The 19,622-nt window shown below is 42.6% G+C and overlaps 2 protein-coding genes across 3 annotated transcripts in view; both read left to right on the top strand.

Annotated features, from left to right (window-relative positions):
• The window catches only part of CUBN (cubilin), a gene marked incomplete at its 5' end in the record, with an annotated part of 147,061 nt that extends 143,135 nt beyond the window's left edge, over nucleotides 1–3,926 (top strand). The window contains 5 exons of the mRNA XM_080609617.1: nucleotides 35–182; nucleotides 299–480; nucleotides 1,516–1,681; nucleotides 3,083–3,318; nucleotides 3,717–3,926. Of these exons, the coding sequence (XP_080465743.1) occupies nucleotides 35–182; nucleotides 299–480; nucleotides 1,516–1,681; nucleotides 3,083–3,318; nucleotides 3,717–3,824 (840 nt within the window). The 3' untranslated portion in view covers nucleotides 3,825–3,926. The remainder of the gene's footprint in view (nucleotides 1–34; nucleotides 183–298; nucleotides 481–1,515; nucleotides 1,682–3,082; nucleotides 3,319–3,716) is intronic.
• Nucleotides 3,927–10,734: 6,808 nt separating this feature from the next.
• Nucleotides 10,735–19,622, top strand: part of RSU1 (Ras suppressor protein 1) — a 108,984-nt gene continuing 100,096 nt past the window's right edge. Inside the window, exons 1-2 of one of the 2 annotated variants that reach the window (XM_080639675.1) lie at nucleotides 10,735–10,871; nucleotides 11,152–11,263. In XM_080639675.1, coding sequence (XP_080495801.1) covers nucleotides 11,155–11,263 — 109 coding nt within the window. In that variant the 5' untranslated portion in view covers nucleotides 10,735–10,871; nucleotides 11,152–11,154. Of the gene's footprint in view, nucleotides 10,872–11,151; nucleotides 11,268–19,622 lie in introns of both variants that reach the window. The other variant, XM_080639676.1, reaches the window with a different exon arrangement.

The following is a 19,622-nucleotide window of genomic DNA, read 5'->3' as shown; positions in this document are numbered from 1 at the left end:
CATTAAGTAACTTGTGACATGTATTCAATTCCAGCACAGCCAAGGATCAGTCCATAGATTTTGTGGCACTGAAACTTTTCCAGTCCCTGAATTTTATTCTTATGATCGCAGTGCCATTGTGACTTTCAAATCAGATGAATATATGACTAATAATGGAGTAAGATTTACCTATCAAGCTACAGGTAAGCTTGAAGAAACGTCTAAAAAGTCTACCTACCATTCTTTTTGTTTATTTCATACAGTGAAAAGCAATAAAGAGATCTGAAATGCTTGCATGTTTCTGGTGTTCTCTCTCCAGGTTGCAGCAGAGAATATACCCAACCATTTGGTTACCTGAAGAGCCCTGGCTGGCCTGGTCGTCACCCCAATAATATGGACTGTTCCATCATTCTACGAGCTCCCCTGAATCACACAATTTCTCTCTTTTTCCATGCTTTCAGTTTGGAAGACAGCACCCAGTGTTCACATGATTTCCTAGAGGTATCAAGCAAGTATACATATTTTGTGGGCCTGGGTCAAAATCTGCTGACTTCAAAGGATATTAATAAACTTGGATCAAGCTTGAGATGAACTGACATTAGGGACTAATTTATTGCTACTGTTTTATGGGGAAAGGTACTCAGATGTTACACTAAAAGGTTAAACTAAGTCCAAAACCAATAAGTAAATAATTTCATTATCAGCTAATTCATCTTTACTTAGCTCTGGTTGATGTTACACAGTTAACAGAGCAAGGCAGGATGGTTTTCATCTGATATTAACATCTGTGCATGAACAGAATGCCATAAATCTGAGTGCCTTCATTTCAGCAGTAGATACCATCTGCTTGATATTTTTCTTATAAAGATTTTTTTCTAAAAAAAAGCATTTTTTTCTTAAAAAAAAAAAAAAAAAAAAAGGCGCTCTAATAAGAAGTGACTGTCCTTTCATGCTTGTTGAAGGTTGTTGTTGAAGGTTTCCCTATTCACTGGTCAGATGACAAAAATCAGATGTCTGTGGCAGAATCATTATTTAGTTCTCCTTTCATATCCTCTTTACGGTCTCAAGAAATAGATCTGAGCACCAGCATTATTGGAGCTCAGAAAAAAATCAGATTAAGTCTGAGCTATGTAATATGATCTGTGTCTTAATGGGAGTGGCCTGCACATATTTTCATCTGGAATATTAACATTTCTTATGAAAAAATAAAACATGAGCTTGAATTGCAAAAGCACATCTTAGCTACTACTCATGTAATTTTTTTCAGTCAGGACATGTACCACACTGTAAAATTTAGCTGCCTGTTTCTCATGATACTTGTTATATGCAATTACATACTAAACTCAGGCTGGTTAATGGTCTCTTTTTCCTTCTCTTCAAGAATATATAGTAGGAAAAATAACAGTATTAAAATGCTAATTATAGTATGCATGCAAGTCACTACATAGTTTGTGCTGTGTCTGTGTCACTGCATAATTGTACTGGTGTATAACTGGAACAGGGATTTAATGTTGACGTCTTTTGTGTCCATTGAAGGTCAGAAATGGGAGTGATGTGCAATCACAACTACTTGGCAGGTTCTGTGGAAACACTGTGCCCAGTCCCATCTTCCCAAAAAATCATGTTGTCTACCTTCGTTTCAAGAGTGATTTTTCAGGGGCTCATGATGGATATGAAATTACTTGGACTTCATCATCAAGTGGTAAGGCTGTAATTACAAAGTAATTCCACATAGAGGGAAAATACATGAATATAGAATTGGACCCTTCCTCGTCAACACTTAAGGCCTTCCCAAGCCCCCATAGCCCAGCCTATTCAGTCATTGGAGAAAGGTAGTTGTTCTCCAAGACAAGTAGGGCAGGATCCATTTTATGTGATGGAAGCAATTCTATCTAATGTTGACTATAGCAACCTCAGAGGAGGTTGTTCGTTTAAGATGAAGACCTACTTCTTTCACTGGGAGGTCAGCTAGTACCAGGAACATCTGTCTTGGGATCCACAGAGTGATGGTGGTGGTGACTCAGCCTACTCCATTAATAGCTCAGTAATGGGTCCTAGGATCGAGGCACTACTAAGCCTGAAGGGGACTGAAATTTGCCCCAAGAAAACAACCTAACTATAATGCTGTGTAGTGACTATATCATAGACACATTCATAAATGGCTTATGAAATGGCAGTGAATAGCATAGAACTATTATAACTAATGGCTCAGCATTCAAAATGGCTTCTGTATGAGGTATGCTGAGACTTTCAATCTGGTTAAGAAACTACTGAGGTTTACAAAATTGAGTGATATTGGATGATAAACAGTAATCAGCTATTCACTGACATTTCCCACAGAAGAACCAGAGGCCATCAGAAAGCCAGGAGGTGGCAGGTTCAAAGCAAACCAAACAAACCAGTCCTTCACACAGTATGCAGTTAAGCTCTGGAGCTCCTTCCCATAGGGTGCTACAAATTTATCAGGATTCAAAGGCTACCTGAACAAGTTCATGGAAGACATCTGATAAGCATTATTTAATACGAAGATGCCGTGTCTGGGAACTGTGAGCTGAGAAATTTTGAAAACTGAGAGAGTAATCTGCGGTGTGATCTGCACATGCCTATTCTTACTCTAAAAACCTGAATTTCTCCCAGAGCATCTGCTTCTGCTCACTCTCAGAGACTGAATTTTGATATAAATGGCCTTTAGGTTACTTAATATTTTCTCCAAGTTGTTCTCCGTATTTTTCTATCAGATGAGGATTCAGTACTTTTTCATTCCGAAGAACAGCCAGACAAATTGTTTCTAGTGAAGTAGCTGGGAAATGAACTGACCAAGGCACAGACTTTAGACTTCGGTTCCTGTTTCAAACAGTTTTGGGAGTTTTAATTTTTAATATCCAGAGATAGTCTAATGCCCATTGCATATTCTTCTAAGGCTCCTGAAGCCAGAGCCTCAATTTAGTCTCTTATTGGAATAATGCTGTTATCCACATTGATTGTTCCAGCTCCCAGTGTCTCTCTTTTTCAGTGCTAGTACTAATACTGTAGTAATGTACCACATCGTGTAGTACCTTGTGAAACTAAGCCTTCCAGGCTAATTATCAGTGTCTGTTTCCAGGATGTGGAGGAATATTATACGGCAGAACTGGCTCATTTGCTAGTCCCAGCTATCCAGCAACTTACCACAACAACACTGATTGTGAGTGGTCCATTACTGCGCCCAAGGGACGAATTGTCACAGTGAACTTTGATTTCATCAGTATCGATGACCCAGGGGATTGCAGTAGCAACTATCTGATCCTTTACAACGGGCCAGACGCCAGCTATCCCTCAGCTGGACCATACTGTGGGATGGTATGTATTGCCTACTGTCTGTGTCCCTGTAAGTGGTTAAAATGAATCTTTACTCTTCCAGATTCAAGACTGTTTCCCCAATACTGGCCTGAATTCCCCATAGATGAATGTAAGCGAAGGCATAAGGCATGTAGAAGCCTTCTATTGCAGACCTTACAGTGACATCTAGTGGGATGCATCAAGCTATTTTGCTCTGTATTTAGTTGTATTTGTGATTTAAATATTTGTGGTACCCTGAGAGAGAAATGGAACAGCAGTATCTAGCACAGACTTGAGAGACTTCAGGTTACTTCCAAGCCATGATCCAATTTGTGCCTCAGTTTTAACTCTCTGACTAGCTTTTCCAAAGGATCTTGATGTTCAATAAAGCTTTTCATTTTTCTTGTCTTTACTTTTAGGATACAAACATCGCTCCATTTACTGCTACATCTCATCAAGTCAGCGTAAAATTTCATGCTGAATATGTGACTTTACCATCAGGATTCCAGTTAAGCTGGACAAGCTAGAACACTGTTTATGAGAAATATATTACCATTCCTTGATATACTGAAGAGACTTTAGATTATAAAGTAAGTTTGAAATCCAGTTATGATAACTGCAGCTGAAGTAAGGCCTTTTCAAAATTACTCTTAGTGTAGCTGTTACAAATTTAGAGTTCTGTCAAAAAAATGTCATCTCCCATTGCACTGAAATTAAACTCTGATCTACCCAACTGGGAAAATGAGGCTTTGCTACTTTTTGAAACACATTTTTCTTTATGTTTTTCCACATAATTTCAAAGTTTTACATTTAATGCTATGAAAAGTGAATTAGCCAGGATAAAATTTAAACACAGAATATTCAACATGAAGTTGATAAGAGGACATAAAATATGAAGTTGTCTTTTGATTAGTTCTACAGAAACTATGTGGTTTTGTCCCAAGTGTCTTTGGAAATGTTAGCAAGAGCTTTATTAAAATTAGAATAGAACTAGAAATTGCTAAAAGACGGCCCCTGTCCTACAAGCACTTACACACATAACTTTGCTGAAGAACTTCCAGTAGAACATACAGTTAAATTAAACATTTTCAGATTAGTAGCCCAGAAAACTTTTGATGAGAGACCACACCAAACTGAGTTCATATTTGCAATCAAGGCATGATGCAACCTTTGTCCATAAAGTTTATTAAAAACCTCATAAAAGGGACAGCAAGCAGTAATGAAAACAAACATCTGAACTGCCTGGAGATAAAGCTACAAACTAAGCTCTGAGGATAGGAGATGAAGATGTGAGACACTGCAAGTGCAATCAAGCATGGCTTCAGCTGTTTTTCTGCAGACATCAGTAGGACTTTGTTTCTTCCTCATGGATGGCTGCATCACAGGGCTTTGTGAATGTCTGTTTTGGTTTTGACCTTCCTCTGAGTAACCACAGATTTGGGGCAGGGCAGAAAATCCTCTCAAGATGTGGCTGCTGTCTCTTGCTGCTAAGTGGTGGTCATGGAAGCACCTGATTTTAAGCAAGAATCACACGGACAAGAACGCTGTCATTTTCTGCGTTTCACCAGCCTGGAGCATAGCTCAGCTGGAAGGCACAGGTGAAAGAGAAGGGCATGTCTCCCCAAACAGCTCTCTGCCACTGTAGGTGGTGCTCTGCAGTATGTTCATCTCCCCTGTTAAAAGTGGATTTTGCCCTGACAGACAACAGGTTCTCAGGTTAAACCTTGGCCTGATCAGGAGTATGACAGAGCATAAACTGACAAAAAAGGAAACCTATACAGTGTTTTAATGAATGAAATTCATTAATGGCTTTGTGAGACTGGTATCAGCCACGTGTCACAGTTGATGGACACAAAGGACTCCCCAGAACAACCCCATGCCCATGCTCACCACACTGCAGCTGGCCCACTGTTGACTTAGAGAATAGCGCGTAGTGCGATCTGGTGACCCGTGATGTGTGTGAGGCCATCTGGTAACATGACCTTTGGCCTTGATCTCTACAGAGGAGCTGCAGTTAACCCAATTAAATTTGTGCTTCAGAAAGATTTGTTCCACCAACAGAAAAAGCACGTTTCACTTGTGTCGTGGTTTAAGCCCAGGCCGTAAATCAGAACCACGCAGTCTACTTCCCCCCCCCCCCACCTTTCTTCCCCCCACTCCTGGAGGGACGGGGAGGAGAATCAAAAGAATGCAACTCCCACGAGTTGAGATAAGAACAGTTTAATAACTAAGGTATAACACAAACCACTGCTGCTACCACTAATAGTAATAATGATAAAGGAAATAACAAGGGAAGAGAATACAACCGCTCACCAACCGGTACCTCACTCCCACCCCGCAGTGATCCAGCCCTTCCGGGAACTCTCAGTTCTACTTCCTGGGCATGACGTGCTGTGGTATGGAATACCTCTTTGGCTAGTTTGGGTCAGGCGTCCTGTCCCTGCTTCCTCCCGGCCCCTCCTCCTCCCTGGCAGAGCATGAGACTCACAAAGTCCTTGGTCAGAGTAAACATCGGTGTTATCAGCTCTGTTCCCAGGCCGAAAGTCAAAAACACAGTGCTGCAACAGCCACCAAGAAGGAGGAAAACTGACTGCTACTGCTGAACCCAGGACAACTTGAAATGTTTCTGTATGCTTTTCAATATAATAAATACTTGCTTCTGCAGAAGACAAAAGAGCACTATGAATGGAAGAGAAATGTGTAAGATTTTTCTTTTTTTTTTAAATCTAACAATAACTAATGCTTGGTGCATCTCTGGATGCTACAAATACTCCATACCTGTGCATAATTTTATTTACAAATGAGTAAAATGCATAAGGTTCTTTAGAACAAACAATCCAGCAGAGAATTTGTGCACATGCAGACTGTTGAATGAAGCTGCTGGTACAAGGTTCAATTGATCTAGCCCAACTGACTCTTGCCAAAAATAGTCAAAGTCTAAAATTAGAGTAAATTATCAAACCCATTCTTTAAAAAAACAGAAACAAAGTAACCCACTGCAGTCCTCTAACATTTTGTATGAGGAACCACAACAGAAATACCACTGCAGAAGTATTAAAGTGGAGGTCCTTAGAGGACAGAGCTGATGCTAAGCCATGTTTCTGCCTTGGAAGGTAAGGAGTCATTTAAAACACTTGCTTTAAAATGAATGCACAGCAAAAGCAAACAGGAACAACAGATAAGAATAATTATTCCATGAAACTTCTACATGTTTTTTTCAGTGTACAATTCAAAAGAAAAAGCCTGTGTTTAATAATATTTATGGCTTCATCTCACAATATTGCTGCGAATATCTTTGCTTTTATGTCTGTGCACACTGCTATTTTCTAAATAATGTCTTAGTAGTTGTGAATACTGCATGTCTGTACTATAATACCTGCATATCTACAAAAAAACCTTCCCCTGCCAATGACAAAGCACAGATAACGAATGTGCGTGTTTTCACCTCCTAGAGCCTGCATGTTTTTAACTTACATGTAAATAGTCTTCTACATGTTACTATACATATTTATTCTTATACGGAGGTATATTTTTGAGACAGTTATATATGAATAATAAGACTAGGATTGAAGAACAACTCTAAAAGGTCTGAAACAGTATTTTTTCAATTGCCCTTCCCAGTGGCAGGGCTATTCTTTATAAACAATAAACGAGAAGTAATACCACAAGAAGACCATTGGGGTTATAGTTACTTGAAGTAAAGGAGAGAGAAGATATACAGCTAAAATTCTAGAAATCATAGTGCTGGTCAAATTAAAACATTAGCTAATTTTAGTTGAATTTACAAAGCAGTTTTGACTTAAAAACAGTTTTCACTCAGCTCATAAAGCAAAGGATCTGTCTTAGTTTCCCACAGTAACTCAAGGTAAGTGTCCTAGGCACCAGAATTAACATATTTAGTGTAACTATTTTTTGTCAGCTGCCAAACTAAAACCACAGAATTATTCTGCAGTCCTGATTAAAATGAAACCTAACAAAAACTCACAGCATTGACTACTCATAATAACAGCAGCAGCAACAGTATAGGATTACTAACAAATAAATGTTTATTTATTAGCTGACAATAAAAAGAAAGGCTAAATTCTAGAAGTTTGCTTTTACAAGGCAAGGTCAGTAAAATACTGTGTGTCAGTTATCACACATAACAACTGTAATGCTGTACAAAACTGGTTTTGCAGATGCACATTGCTGTTGCATTGCAATGGTACACTAACCCCCCCATTAATATTAACTGTTATGACAGCTTTTCTTGGAGAGGAAAAAAGGAGATATAAATAGAATAATAATGCAAAGCCCCATTTCCTTGGTTAGAAGAACTATCCAGGACAGCCAGAGCAAGGGCAGCATGAGAGCTGCTCACCCCCTTGCTGTTCCCCAGCAGAGTGAGGGAAGGCACATCCAGTCCTCACTGCCAGGGTGGAGCAGGTTGAGGGGAACCCATGCAGGGAGCAACTTATCCCTCCTCTTACCACCCCACAGCAGCTACAGCTCTGCCACACCATCCTGGCCACACATCCACCTCAGAGCCACCCATGTCAGCCTGCTGTCCCAAGGACAGAAGGCACATGCCACCCTCTGGCAAAGAATTCAGGCATTTGCTCTACAGACATTCAAGCAAAGTGACAAGCTTAGAACAAATATGAGACATATCAGAGATGTTTTATAGTTGTTTCATAAGCAAAAAAATCAGCAGCTGGAAGTACAGTGAGGCCTAAATTGGAAAAGCCTGTACTATGTATGAGCTGAAACACTGTACACAAGGGGAGAGCTTCACTGGGTAGTCCCCAGGCACAGTCTGACCAGCCTCTAGCTAGAGGTATAGAAGGAGCTAAGGATATCTGGAGTCAAAGGGGTTGTGAGACAACTGGATGTACTGGGAAGAGCTGGTACACAGTAAGAGAGGGGAGATGGGGCTACTGCCATGGCATAGGCACTCTGCAGGAAATTACTCTTCAAGAGTATGACTGCTGATGGAGCAACCTGAAAGTTAAGCTTTCAAGATCGAGGAATGACATGACCCTTGGACAGCATGGCATGCGTACTTCTTATCCATCCTCCTTCTCATATAATTGATATTTAGTGCTTCATGAGGAGCTGAGAAGCTTTAACAGGAAGGCTTGATAGCAACTCCTCTTTGCCAAATCCAGTGCGGATCTGACTAAGGTATTGATTAGTGCGTTGACTCAGATGAAGGGTTTGCTGAAGCACGAACCAGATTAGATCACATAGAATGTGCAGTGATAGATGAACTATCTACACATAATGAAATTAGGTAGATGATAACAAACAAAACCAAACAAAAAACCCAAACAAACAAATCCTGACAAAAGACAGTAATGGGAACATGTTTATTAAGTGGGGAGTAGTTAAATACTTCTATGGTTAGTAGTTAAATACTTCTAAGTGGGGAGTAGTTAAATACTTCTATGGTTAGTAGTTAAATACTTCTAAGTGGGGAGTAGTTAAATACTTCTATGGTACATTAGGGTAAATACCCTATGGTAGGGTTAGACTGTGGCCACGTACAATGTAATAGGGTGTTGTTTTTATTACTGCATAAATGCAGCAGTAAGAAGCCACGAAGACACTGTTCTGTGAGTATCTTGTCAGAGTTACGTGTGCTTTATCTGTTCGTTGGAATAAGCAAGTTAGGACCATATTTTACAAACAATAGATCTATAAAATAGAGCCTAAGCCTTTGCTACTAAATGAAGCCCGCAGTCATTAATTCTCTGTGAAACAAGAACAGTACACATGCTAGCACCTAGGTCTCTAGGACAACTGACTACTGGCAATTAGGGCATTTTCTTAGACAGGAAAGGGATCCAACTGCAGACAAAGAGAAACTGTATGTCACTGTCTTGTACATCAGAGTGACCGTGTGTTCTGCTGAGCAATCTAGATAAAAGGAAGTTCTTCCAGTTGTGTTCTGTAAGAAAGACGTGAAGGCAGCTTGTAACTTGAGGAAAGGACTCAAGGTAGTAAACACCACTTATCGATAAATGTGCTTCAATTCTGCAACCCAGAATTAAATCCCTACATTCCTAAAAAGGAAAAGCTAAAGCTGCACCTCCAGCAGTATTTCTCATTTCCTGGTTTAGGTACCTTTACATTCATCATTGTGGTGTCTGTGGTTATTGTCTTTAAGCTTGTAAGTAACACCATGCAATGCTTAGGGAGCGCATATGCAAAAGTCAAGACTGAGGTTCTCTATGGCATTAGGCAATTTTATAGATTGTAATTAATTTCTCTGAGCTTCCATAGCTGTCAAATGACAGTAAATAGGAACTTCTTAACTTCTATCAAAGAACTCATATGCCTTAATACATCATGGGCAGTAAGGCTGCAACTCCAACATCATGGTGACAAAGTCAATTAAAGGTACTAAACCTGGGCCCAGCCTTGTGAATAGTTTTGCGACTAAGCTTACTGGAAAATCCACACCTGAAGCAATGGAAAACATTGATTCGATGAACCCAAATTTTGGGGGGATAATGTCTTTTGCCTTAGGCAGCCTTTGACAAACTTCAGAGTGCCCTCAAACCTTACTTGCTCATTCCTAGGGAGTCTGAGCTTTCCAGCTCTATGGCTTGGCAGCTTCTTCCTTCTCCTGTTGCTGACTAGCTGGGGCATGGAGCTGCCAAGCCACCCTATGCACAGCCCTGCTGGTTTCCAGACCTTGGCACAGGGACCCGCTGCTGCTGCAGGTGCTTTGTGGGAGACCCCCGAATGCACATTTCTCCTCTGTGCAAAATGGTGCTGTGCCCACAACCCACCTTCTTGGGTTAACACTTGTACAGCGCTTTTCACGTGCTATAGAAATGGAAGTGGGTGTTAAAGCTGCATTTTGAAAAGCCAGGTGTGTAAGCATTCGAGGCTAGTAACGCAAAAGGACAGGTCACCCTCAGGCAAGGCGCTAACCCAAGTTACCCCAGCGGCACATGCGCCCCAAGTGAGCATGGTGAGGAACTGCCGTCACCCGAGCGGCAGCATGAAGAAAGCAGAGTTCCCTCTTCTAAGGTGCCGCACCTTTAGGGCGCTGGGAACCACACAGCAGCTCCTCACACAGGCCCGCGCTGCCCTCCCGGGCAAGACTCCCTCCAGCCTGGCGACGGCACGGAGCTGGCGCATGAGCTTCTCAGCGCTCGCCCATACAACAGACACTGCGAGCCCGGAGGGCAGCATCCACGGAGCAGAGCGGAACGGAGCGGAGCACAGCCCAGCCGAGCCGAGCCGAGCCGAGCCGAGCCACCTATGGGGCGCGCTTATTGGCCGGCGAACCTTCTTCCAGCGCCTCCAGCCAATTGTCAGCTGGCCTGCGCCGAGGAAGGCGCCCTGATTGGCCTGACGCCTTCCTGGCCGTGGGTGGAACCTCTTGGGCGGGCTGCCTCCCTGAGGAGGCGTGGGCAGCGTCTCTGTTTCCCGGGGCAGGCCCACAGCACGCCTGCGCGGGGCTGGCGGTGGGATGAGGCTTGGTGAGGCGGGGCGGGTGTGTGCAGCTGCCGGGAACCGCCCTTGAGGCCGCTGGTTGTCGTCCCGCCGTGTCTGGCTCCGAAGCGGCGCAGCACCGCTCGGTGAGTCCCCATAGTAGTAGCGGCGGGCCCGTTCCTCCGCCCGGGGCCGGGAGTGTGGCCGGTGTCCCGGTCAGAGGTCCGCTAGGCTGGGGCGGGCGCGGCGGGACGGGACGGGACAAGAGCGGGTTGGGGCGGGACGGGATCCCCGCGGCGGCGCAGGGCGAATGAGCGGGCGGGCTCCCTGCTCTCGGCCCCTTCAGAACAGGAGCTGTTCCCGCGGTGTCCCGGCGGACGCCCCGGCCGCCTGCCGCCTCACGGTGTCCGCTTCTGCCCTGCCCAGACCATGTCCAAGTCGCTGAAGAAGATCGTGGAGGAGAGCAGGGAGAAGAACCAGCCCGAAGTGGACATGTGCGACCGAGGCATCTCCAACATGCTGGACGTGCCCGGCCTCTGTAGGTACCGGAGGCGGCGGGCGGGGAGAGCGCGGAAACTTCCTTATTTGTCCCGGGACAATCCGGGGCGCGGGGGGGGTGTGTGGTGGTGGGGCCTCCCCGCTGCCGGCGGCTGCCCTGGCCCCTCGGCGGCGGTGGGGCTGCCCGGGCCTCTTCTGGGTGTTCCGCGGTGTACGGGAGCTCTGGGCATTGGGGACTCGGGGAGGGGTTCGGCCGCAGGGGGAAGCGCTCTGTTACCAGCGCCCCACAGCACCGTAACGAGCCGTGAGCGTGATCAGGATCAAACACTGCTCCGCTGCACCGGGGAGACCGGCGTAGGGAGCTGGGACCCCCACCCGCCTCTCCAACACCTTTGCCCATGCACCATTTGCAGCCTGAAGAGTGCCCTGTTTCTCAGTGCTCTTATTCTGGCACTTGAGTGGTGGGAGACTTTGCTTCCTGTCTGTCCTTGCACCTCCCTGCTACTGAAGCAAAAACTACCAAGGAGCATCTCCACTGGTTTTTGAAAGGGATACGTGACACCAGCCTGGAGCTACAAATGACTGGTCTCTGAGGGAGAGTAAGGTAGTACTGTATTACAGATACAGCAATAGCATCTCTAGGTATTACATGATTGCATGTGCTTCCAGAACTGTGACAGTATGTTTCATGGTGTGTTTCATTTACTATAAATCAACTGCAGTGGTTGCAACATACCAATCGAACCATGCTGTCACGGTTCTGGAGAGCACTTTCATGAAGTGCAGGGCAGGTAACTTGTTTTTGCTTTTGCTAGGAATGTGTATAATGTTACGGTACAGCTGATACACAGTGTGTAAAGCTGTGACTGGCTGGTGTGCCACAGGCTGAAATTTTCCTCAGTGTGTGATACAATGAGAAGAAAACAGAATCCAAACTAACAAACTTGAAACTCTACCCATAACTGTTTTAGCTGTTTAGCTGTTTGCTAAGTGTCAGTCACGTCAGGAAAGGATGAAGACTTAAATACAGTTTTGCAGAACTAGGTTCTGTACACTTGCGAATTGCATGTGGGCTTTCAGGAAGATTACATTGAAAAGCTTGTATATATGTATATAGCTCATGTTAAACAGAAGGCTTCACTGTATTTCAACTGGGTGAATAGATTTTTGAGGCAGAGTAGTCTTAGCCTGAGTAGTCTTACAGGCCTGCTTTCAGAACTATGCTTAGCCCTTTCAGATAAACTAACGCATTCAGAATATGGGGCAGCACCAGAGTAGTGTTGCTTTGGAGTAGACTCAGTGCCTGTTATCAGCACTAAGGCACATAATTAATTACCCAGCTTTAATCTTTCAGGCAGGGGACGAAAGGTAGCAGTAAAGCACACCAGTAGCACTGAAATAAGAAAAGCTGTTCTTATGCAAAGACTATTTTAGGTGAGTTGTGCAGACTGGGTCAGGGACCACAATGTGCAACACTGTGGTCCACGGGCAATCACAGAATAGTTCGGACTGGAAAGGACCTTAAGATCATCCAGTTCCAACCCCCTGCCATGGGCAAGGACACCTTCCACTCGACCGGGTTGCTCAAGGCCGTGTCCCTGTTACCAAATGACTAATGAAGCATCTGAAGCTTGTTTGGCAGGGAGCTACCTGCATGAGGTGTAGACTGTAGATACCCCAGTTAGGCTGCAGCAGAGAAGTCCGTGTGCAGATACTCTTGGTGCACATTGTGTGACTTGATTTAGCATGGGGATGTGTGGTCTTCTCCAATTTGAGATGGAAGTTAGGGGAGGGGGCAGTGATGGCCGCTTTTTGTTCAGTTGTGATCTTGCTTTTTCAGTTACTCTGCACTCTGGCAGAGAAGGCTTTATAAGTTGAGGGTTTGGGGTTTGGTTTTGGTTTTTTTTTGTTTGTTTTTGGTTGGTTGGTTTGGCTTTATTTTGTTGTTTTGTATTTTTTTTTATTGTCAAAGTATTTGCCACTTTCCATCTGGAGAAGGAATTACTTCCTCCAAATACACCTTAAAAAAAGTAATGACTAGATATTACCTGTGAATTTTAGGGAATGGTTTGAGAAGATGTTAAACTTGCTGGTTTTCTAACCCTGTCATCTGGCTCCTAGTGGATGACCTTTTCTAGTATAGATGGGGTGGTTTGGCTTTCTCTGGCTCTCAGAACTGGCAGGGAAGCTAAGTGAGTGAGCTCGTGTCTTCTCTTCTAGGTGTGTTGGATATCTTTCCAATTCAGTGTGGTGTTAAAGCTTGCCTTTTCAGACACTTTGGGGGTTTGTTCAATGAAAGAAAAATCTTTGTTAAAACAACCATCATGATTCATACCCAATGGCTGTTCTTTCACAGCATCTTGTTATTAATGAAGGCCACTAGTAGATGTTTGGAGATAAGGATAAGTCTAAGTTATGACTGGAGGGAACATTTTAGGAGCGTTTTCCCTGGTTTTGGCCATTTGAGGTTTAAGGACTTAGCAGGTTGGAAGATACTCCTAAGTTACTGTGCTCAATAGTCCCTGACAGGGATTTGGTCTTATGTAATTATTTAATGGTTGTGAATGTCCCTCCCACAATAGTCAGTAACTCTTTAAAGTAGACTGCTCCCTGTAGTCTTCATTATCCTTGAAGGAAAGGACCAAACCTTGTTCCACTGCATATGTAAGTACTTGCTGCAGATTGGCTAGTGGACTCCTATGTAAGCTTTCTTAATTTAATTTACATAAAGTTAATGCAGACACAAGGATTTAGCAGCAGCACAATGTGTAGCATCTTGCTCAGTGTGCCAGTCGTCTTCTTTCGTGTGCAGACCTATTCTTGTCATGCATGTTTAAAGAAAAAAAAACCAAAACAAACCATCAAAAAACAACCATAAGTTATCAGAGAAAACTGGTGTTACATAGGGGCAGAGAGAAGAAAAGAGAATGAGGAATATATGCCCTGGCTTGGGTAGGATTTTTTTCTGGCTTCTTTCCAGTCTAGTGAATGACTTGATACAATGCAAGGCAGCCACTCGTATTTTCTTTTGCCTTGACTTCTACCTTCTGTAGTAGGTGTGGGAGGGAAAAAAAACAGACCAAACTTGCCTCTGTCAAGTACCAATGTCTTTTTCCAAATCAGGGTGGAATGGATAGAGATGAACGCTTGATATATGAAACTGTCTTGAGTTAACTTAGACTTACAAGCTTGGCAGCCTCCAAATCTCTTCCCACTTTTGTGTTTAATAAAGGCAGAGTGGAGTTGTCAGCTTGTTTATAATGTGGTGCTCAGATATACAAAGAAAAGCCCACTAGTCCCTGAAATGCTGCTTGCTCAGGAGTTCATTAATGCCATTAGAAGTTGAGTTCTATTTTTGGAATATTCCTTGAATCCAGGCACTTCTGCATTTTCTCCTAATGTCTTAAAGGACAAACTAAAACTGTGCTACAGACCTTCAGAGCCTCAGAATTTTCAAGGCTTTCATAAATGTAATATGAGAAAACTCTTCTAAAAGATGTTCTGTAGAGAAAAGATTTAATTTGAGACCATGAATATTCCTTGATCTAGGTGTTCCATGCTTTAGCTCATCATACTAATGTAAAGACCATGCAAAACAGTTTTAAACTTGAAAGGCTTTTCTGCTTATTCTGGCATGCAATAAGACGAATTCAGCATTTATGAGCACATCTGTACTATAGCTGTGCATCCATACATGAAGATTTTAAAAAATGTCTTGCCCTGTGGAAATGTTCTAATGGTTTGGATTTTGTTTTTTTGTTTTAAATATAATTCCATATTGTGAAATAAATAGATCATATTTGTTTACAAAGAACCCCATACAGACAGGTAATGTTAGCATTAACAGACATCCTGTAGGATGAACAATTGGGTTCAGCAACTAGAGCATGATATGTCTTTTCCCTTACCCTGATGGCTAGGGCATTTATGGGTAGGACTTTAAACAGCCATCAACAGTGAGGGAATTGTTCTTGGAGCAGGGACCAGTCTCTGATCTCTCATTTATGTATCTTTAAGTGATCGATATAGGAAAGCTATGAATTAAGGAATTCTTTTGCCCAGATAACTTGAGACATCTGGTGCTCTGTAGTCTTACTGTCAGTGAAGGAATATTGGATGAAATACTGTTTACTCTTTAAGTGTTAATTTGCTCTTGTTATCATTCCATCTGTAAGCTCTTCATATTTTATATAAAGTACATGGTGTGTGATAGGAATTAACATGCCTAGAATTACTTATCAGAAAGTTAGTGTTGATGTAATTGCTTGCTCCTAAAATAATCAAAGCACAGAAGATGGAGGGGTACACTACTTGTAAGTCATTTTGTACAATAGTGTAATGCTCATCCTGCATTAACTTCCTCCAGTGGCTTATCTTGGTACAACAAGATCTTCCTGTTTTGGGGCTGGGTTTTTTTCCCCCTTTTTTTCTTTTTTTTTTTTTTTTTTAGGAAAAAGAAAAGGTAGTTTTGTCATCTAAATATTTTATGTAAAGTAAACTTACATAAGTAAGTATATAAAAGGCTTGATACCAAGGCCGAAAGGGAACAGCTTTAATATTCTTCCCTTGACCCAATCTGTTTTGAAGCATTAGTGAGACTGAGACCATAATGAGAACTTGTTATTACTATGCAAATCAATTGCTCTGGCAAATGTTCGTATCCTGACCCTCAAACTTCTGTGTGGGTGTCTGGTGCATTCTTGAAATCAAAATAACTTGCTGTCTGTGGAGTCATTACTGTAATGTTAACAAGGCATCTGAGGGCTGCAGTCCTGAAGGAGCTGGTGTTTAGCATCTAGATGCTCCTCCAGTGGCATCATAGACAGGTTACAGTAATTCCCCCATAGGAATTGTGGTGCCCTTTGAATCCTAGGGGTCTGGCACTTGGGGTGAATACTGGATTACAGTTTACTCCATCACCTGTGGAGTGATGCTTAGCAAGTCCTGCCAGTTAGGCTTACCTGAGCTGCACGTATCTCAAGCAAAATGGCTCCACCAGGACCTCTTCAGCCTTCTAGATGATACTTGGGGATATTAATCAGTTGCTGAAGACAAATGTCTGTATCAGAAGAGCTGATAGTTGTCATGAAAAGTTGACTTTATGTATAGGATAAGAAAAGCCACAGTCAGCTGTTCCCACTGCACAGTACTCCTTACAGGACTAGGTGAGTGCCAGTGTGATGAAAAAAATGGCATTTTCAGACTTGTTTCACACAAGGTCAGTTTGATGTAAGTGAGCAAATTCCCCTCCTTGTATGAGTGACCAAATGCTGCTTTATAACCAGGCTCCCTTTCTTAAATGCTTGCAAATCTGTCTCCAGACTGGTAGTAGCTTTGCACCTTTCAATATTGAAGATCTTTTTATCTAGATATGGCTAAAGTGCCATAAAGTACTGGCAGTAGTCCAGAGCACAGATGCCTAAACCTTTGCTCTTTTCAAACTAAGAGCGCAATGTTGCCTTTTTTATTCCTCTGGGAGATGTCAGCCTGCTTTCCAGGCCAAAGATGGCAGTGAGGCTCTTCGTCACACATCGAGATTAACTGAGATAGTTTCTGACAAGGTGTCTAAGCTTCAATTGCATTTGGGTAGTAGAGTCCAGATTGAAATGCCTTTGGTCTAGGAATCTTGGCCTTGAAATTTTTCATGTTGGGACTTTGTTCTATTCTGCATAGACATGTGAGAGGAAACTGTATTGAGAATAGACTAGTTGAAGAAGACAACAATGTGACAAATATGGAGAGGGAGTACTGAGAATAATGCTTGTAAGCTTGTGGTGTTAAAGGCCAGCAGTACACATGGCTTGACGGTTTAGTCCACAGGCTTACCTTTAAATATGCACAAAACTTTTTATGATACTCAAATTCAGCAGGAGTTTGATGTTCAGAAGACCTGAGTCTGCAGCCCCAAAGCTTAATTGCTCTTGAGTAAGCATCCTCACTTCCTGTGTATAGAAATGATGAAGTCATGTCAGGAAAGGTTCATCACCTGTGTACACATGGATTAGAGCAAGGTCTGTCTCAGTTCCCTATTAATAAAACATTTCTTACTCTTTTGTTTTTTAGTTCAGTTTGTAAGTGATCCATAGCAAGTACTTGCATGTGCGCTGCTGTCTCACACTTAGTGCATTTCAGAGACTATACTTCTGTGGTGCAAATATGTTGCATACAAGTGGTATCTCCTGGTAAGCTGGCTTCTTGCAGGAGTTATAAATATGATTTATCGTAATTTTTATTTTAAATACTGGATTACATCCTGAGCACAGAAACAGACTAAAAGCAGCATTTAGTATTTTCTGTGCAAGTTGTCATTCTGATTTGTGTGCTTTAAATGGGTCTTTTGCTTTGTGGGACACAATCAGGATTACCTCCTTACTACTGTCTTAAAGAACTTTATTTTGGTAGCCTTCGACATGTCTAGTCTTAGTTTTAACAAGTAATCCTTCATAGAAGTCAGATCCTGATCATAGAACAGGTGGCAGAAAAGAGCTGAGAAATGGCCGTCATATTGCTGGATGCATAAGCTGAATTTGAGCCTTTCCTCATGTAGTGTCTCAAGTTGGTCTAGCTGATTTATTAAAAGGCATATAATGGGGATTGCTGGCTTTAAAGTAATAAAGTTCATTATGGACTCCAGCAAAGACAAGAACAGATTATCTGAATTTTGGGTTCTGTGCTGAAGCTGGCAAAGCTCTGTGCAAAACTGGAATAAGCTGGTCAAGGCCACAGAAGTGGGGTAACAGCCTTTGTCTTTATTCTCCTGTAATAAACCAGAGGAAACATCAGCTTCAAAGGAAAAAAGAAATAGTGCAGAAGTTGTTAGAACTCGCTCTGTGCCTGGCTGCCCTATTTGACATTCCAGGCCCTGCACCTGCAGGGTGGTTGTTGCAGACCTTTGCCAGGCTGCGTCTTCTATAGTTTTGGTTGGGTTTTTTTTTGTGGAAATTGCATTCCTATGTTTAGCTCTATGTGTAAGTAATCAATAGTGTTAAATGGTTGCTTATGTTTCACATGCTGATGTGCCTTTTATGTTTCAGAGAACTTTATGGTTTTAGATCTCTCTGGGGAGAATGCTGTTCTTGCCTGCCTTTTAATGCTGATTTTTCCACAGTACTCTCACAGACTTTCTTTGGCCTTCTTTCTCTGTCCTTCTGTTGTGCTTTGAGAGGTGGTGGTGCAGGCAATACTTGGAGTGCTCATATTTTAGGAGAATTTAGGGTGGGTGCACTGTTTCTTCCTTTCTCCTTCCTGCCTTTCCTTCCTTCACAACCTGTGATTGCACAGGGAACTGTAGTGACTGCTTTCATTCTGCCAGCAGGTTATATTTGCCTGTTTTAAGTCCTGAGCTTTCAAAGGTTAGCCGAAATGTGATGCTGTATCAGTAAGTAAAAGCTCTTCAAGCTGTTTCCTCCAAATTGCAATTTAGTAAGTATTGGCTGGCATGGCCAATTTTCACACATACTCACCAGGATATCTTCATTCCCCAAGGTAGTGAGATGTGCGTGGGCTGTCTCTGGGCTAATGTTAGTGATGTCTGTTGCTTGAGGAAAGCTCTGAGGCATGAGAGACGTGGCACTACAGCTGTCCTTCAGGCAGGAAATGTTCCCAGCTGCCTAGGAGGGGCATAAAGGTATGTTCTAAAACTGCTTTGGAGAGGCTACACTGGAAGTAAGGAAAAGGCACGGTGGAGGAAAACCTCTACATTTTTTCTAGTTCCAATAACATACAACAAACTTTTTACAAGGAGGGGGGATATGTTTGAGAATTCCTTCAATGTGTGAGTTTCTCCTCTTGACTATTTAGCATGTTTTTCCAATCAGATACTGTTGTCAGCTGTGGGCTATGGAGCTCCTAGGGAAAACATGATGGTGTGAAGGGCAGAAATAGGCAGGAAGAAATGTAAAGAATGAAAAAATGCAGGAGGAGTGCTGTTCTCTAGCTGCCTTGTGCCCCACACTTATTTGTTTAATAAGGTGGAATCTGAGGGGCTTTGATCAATCAGATCGTTCAGTTAATTTTGAGTAAATATTGCATGCTGTTGTTTGATCATTCACCACACAACAAGGCTAATCTGCTACCCTGCTTCATGGGTGTGAGGTTGTAAATGCAGCTGTTGGTACTTAGCACTTAAATCTGGCAGTGACTTGATAATGAATTGGGAACGTGTGAAAATGTAATTGCTGGTGTGTCATGTGTTCTGTTGGAATAAATGTTAAGAGTACCTATCAGTTTTAACTTGGGAAGTGTTGGAAGGGTGGGAATGAAAAAGGTGTTTGTGTGCCCAGAATCAGACCTCTCCTGAGAGACACCAGTGCTTACTACTCAAGCTGTGCTAGGTCACAGCATCACAGAAAGTTTTGGGTTGGAAGGACCGTTGAAGATCTTAAAGATCATCTAGTTCC

Source organism: Psittacula echo (genome assembly GCF_963264785.1).
Source record: "Psittacula echo genome assembly, chromosome: 2".
Taxonomy (NCBI): Eukaryota; Metazoa; Chordata; class Aves; order Psittaciformes; family Psittacidae; genus Psittacula; species Psittacula echo.
This window is presented reverse-complemented; position numbering and strand designations above follow the sequence as displayed.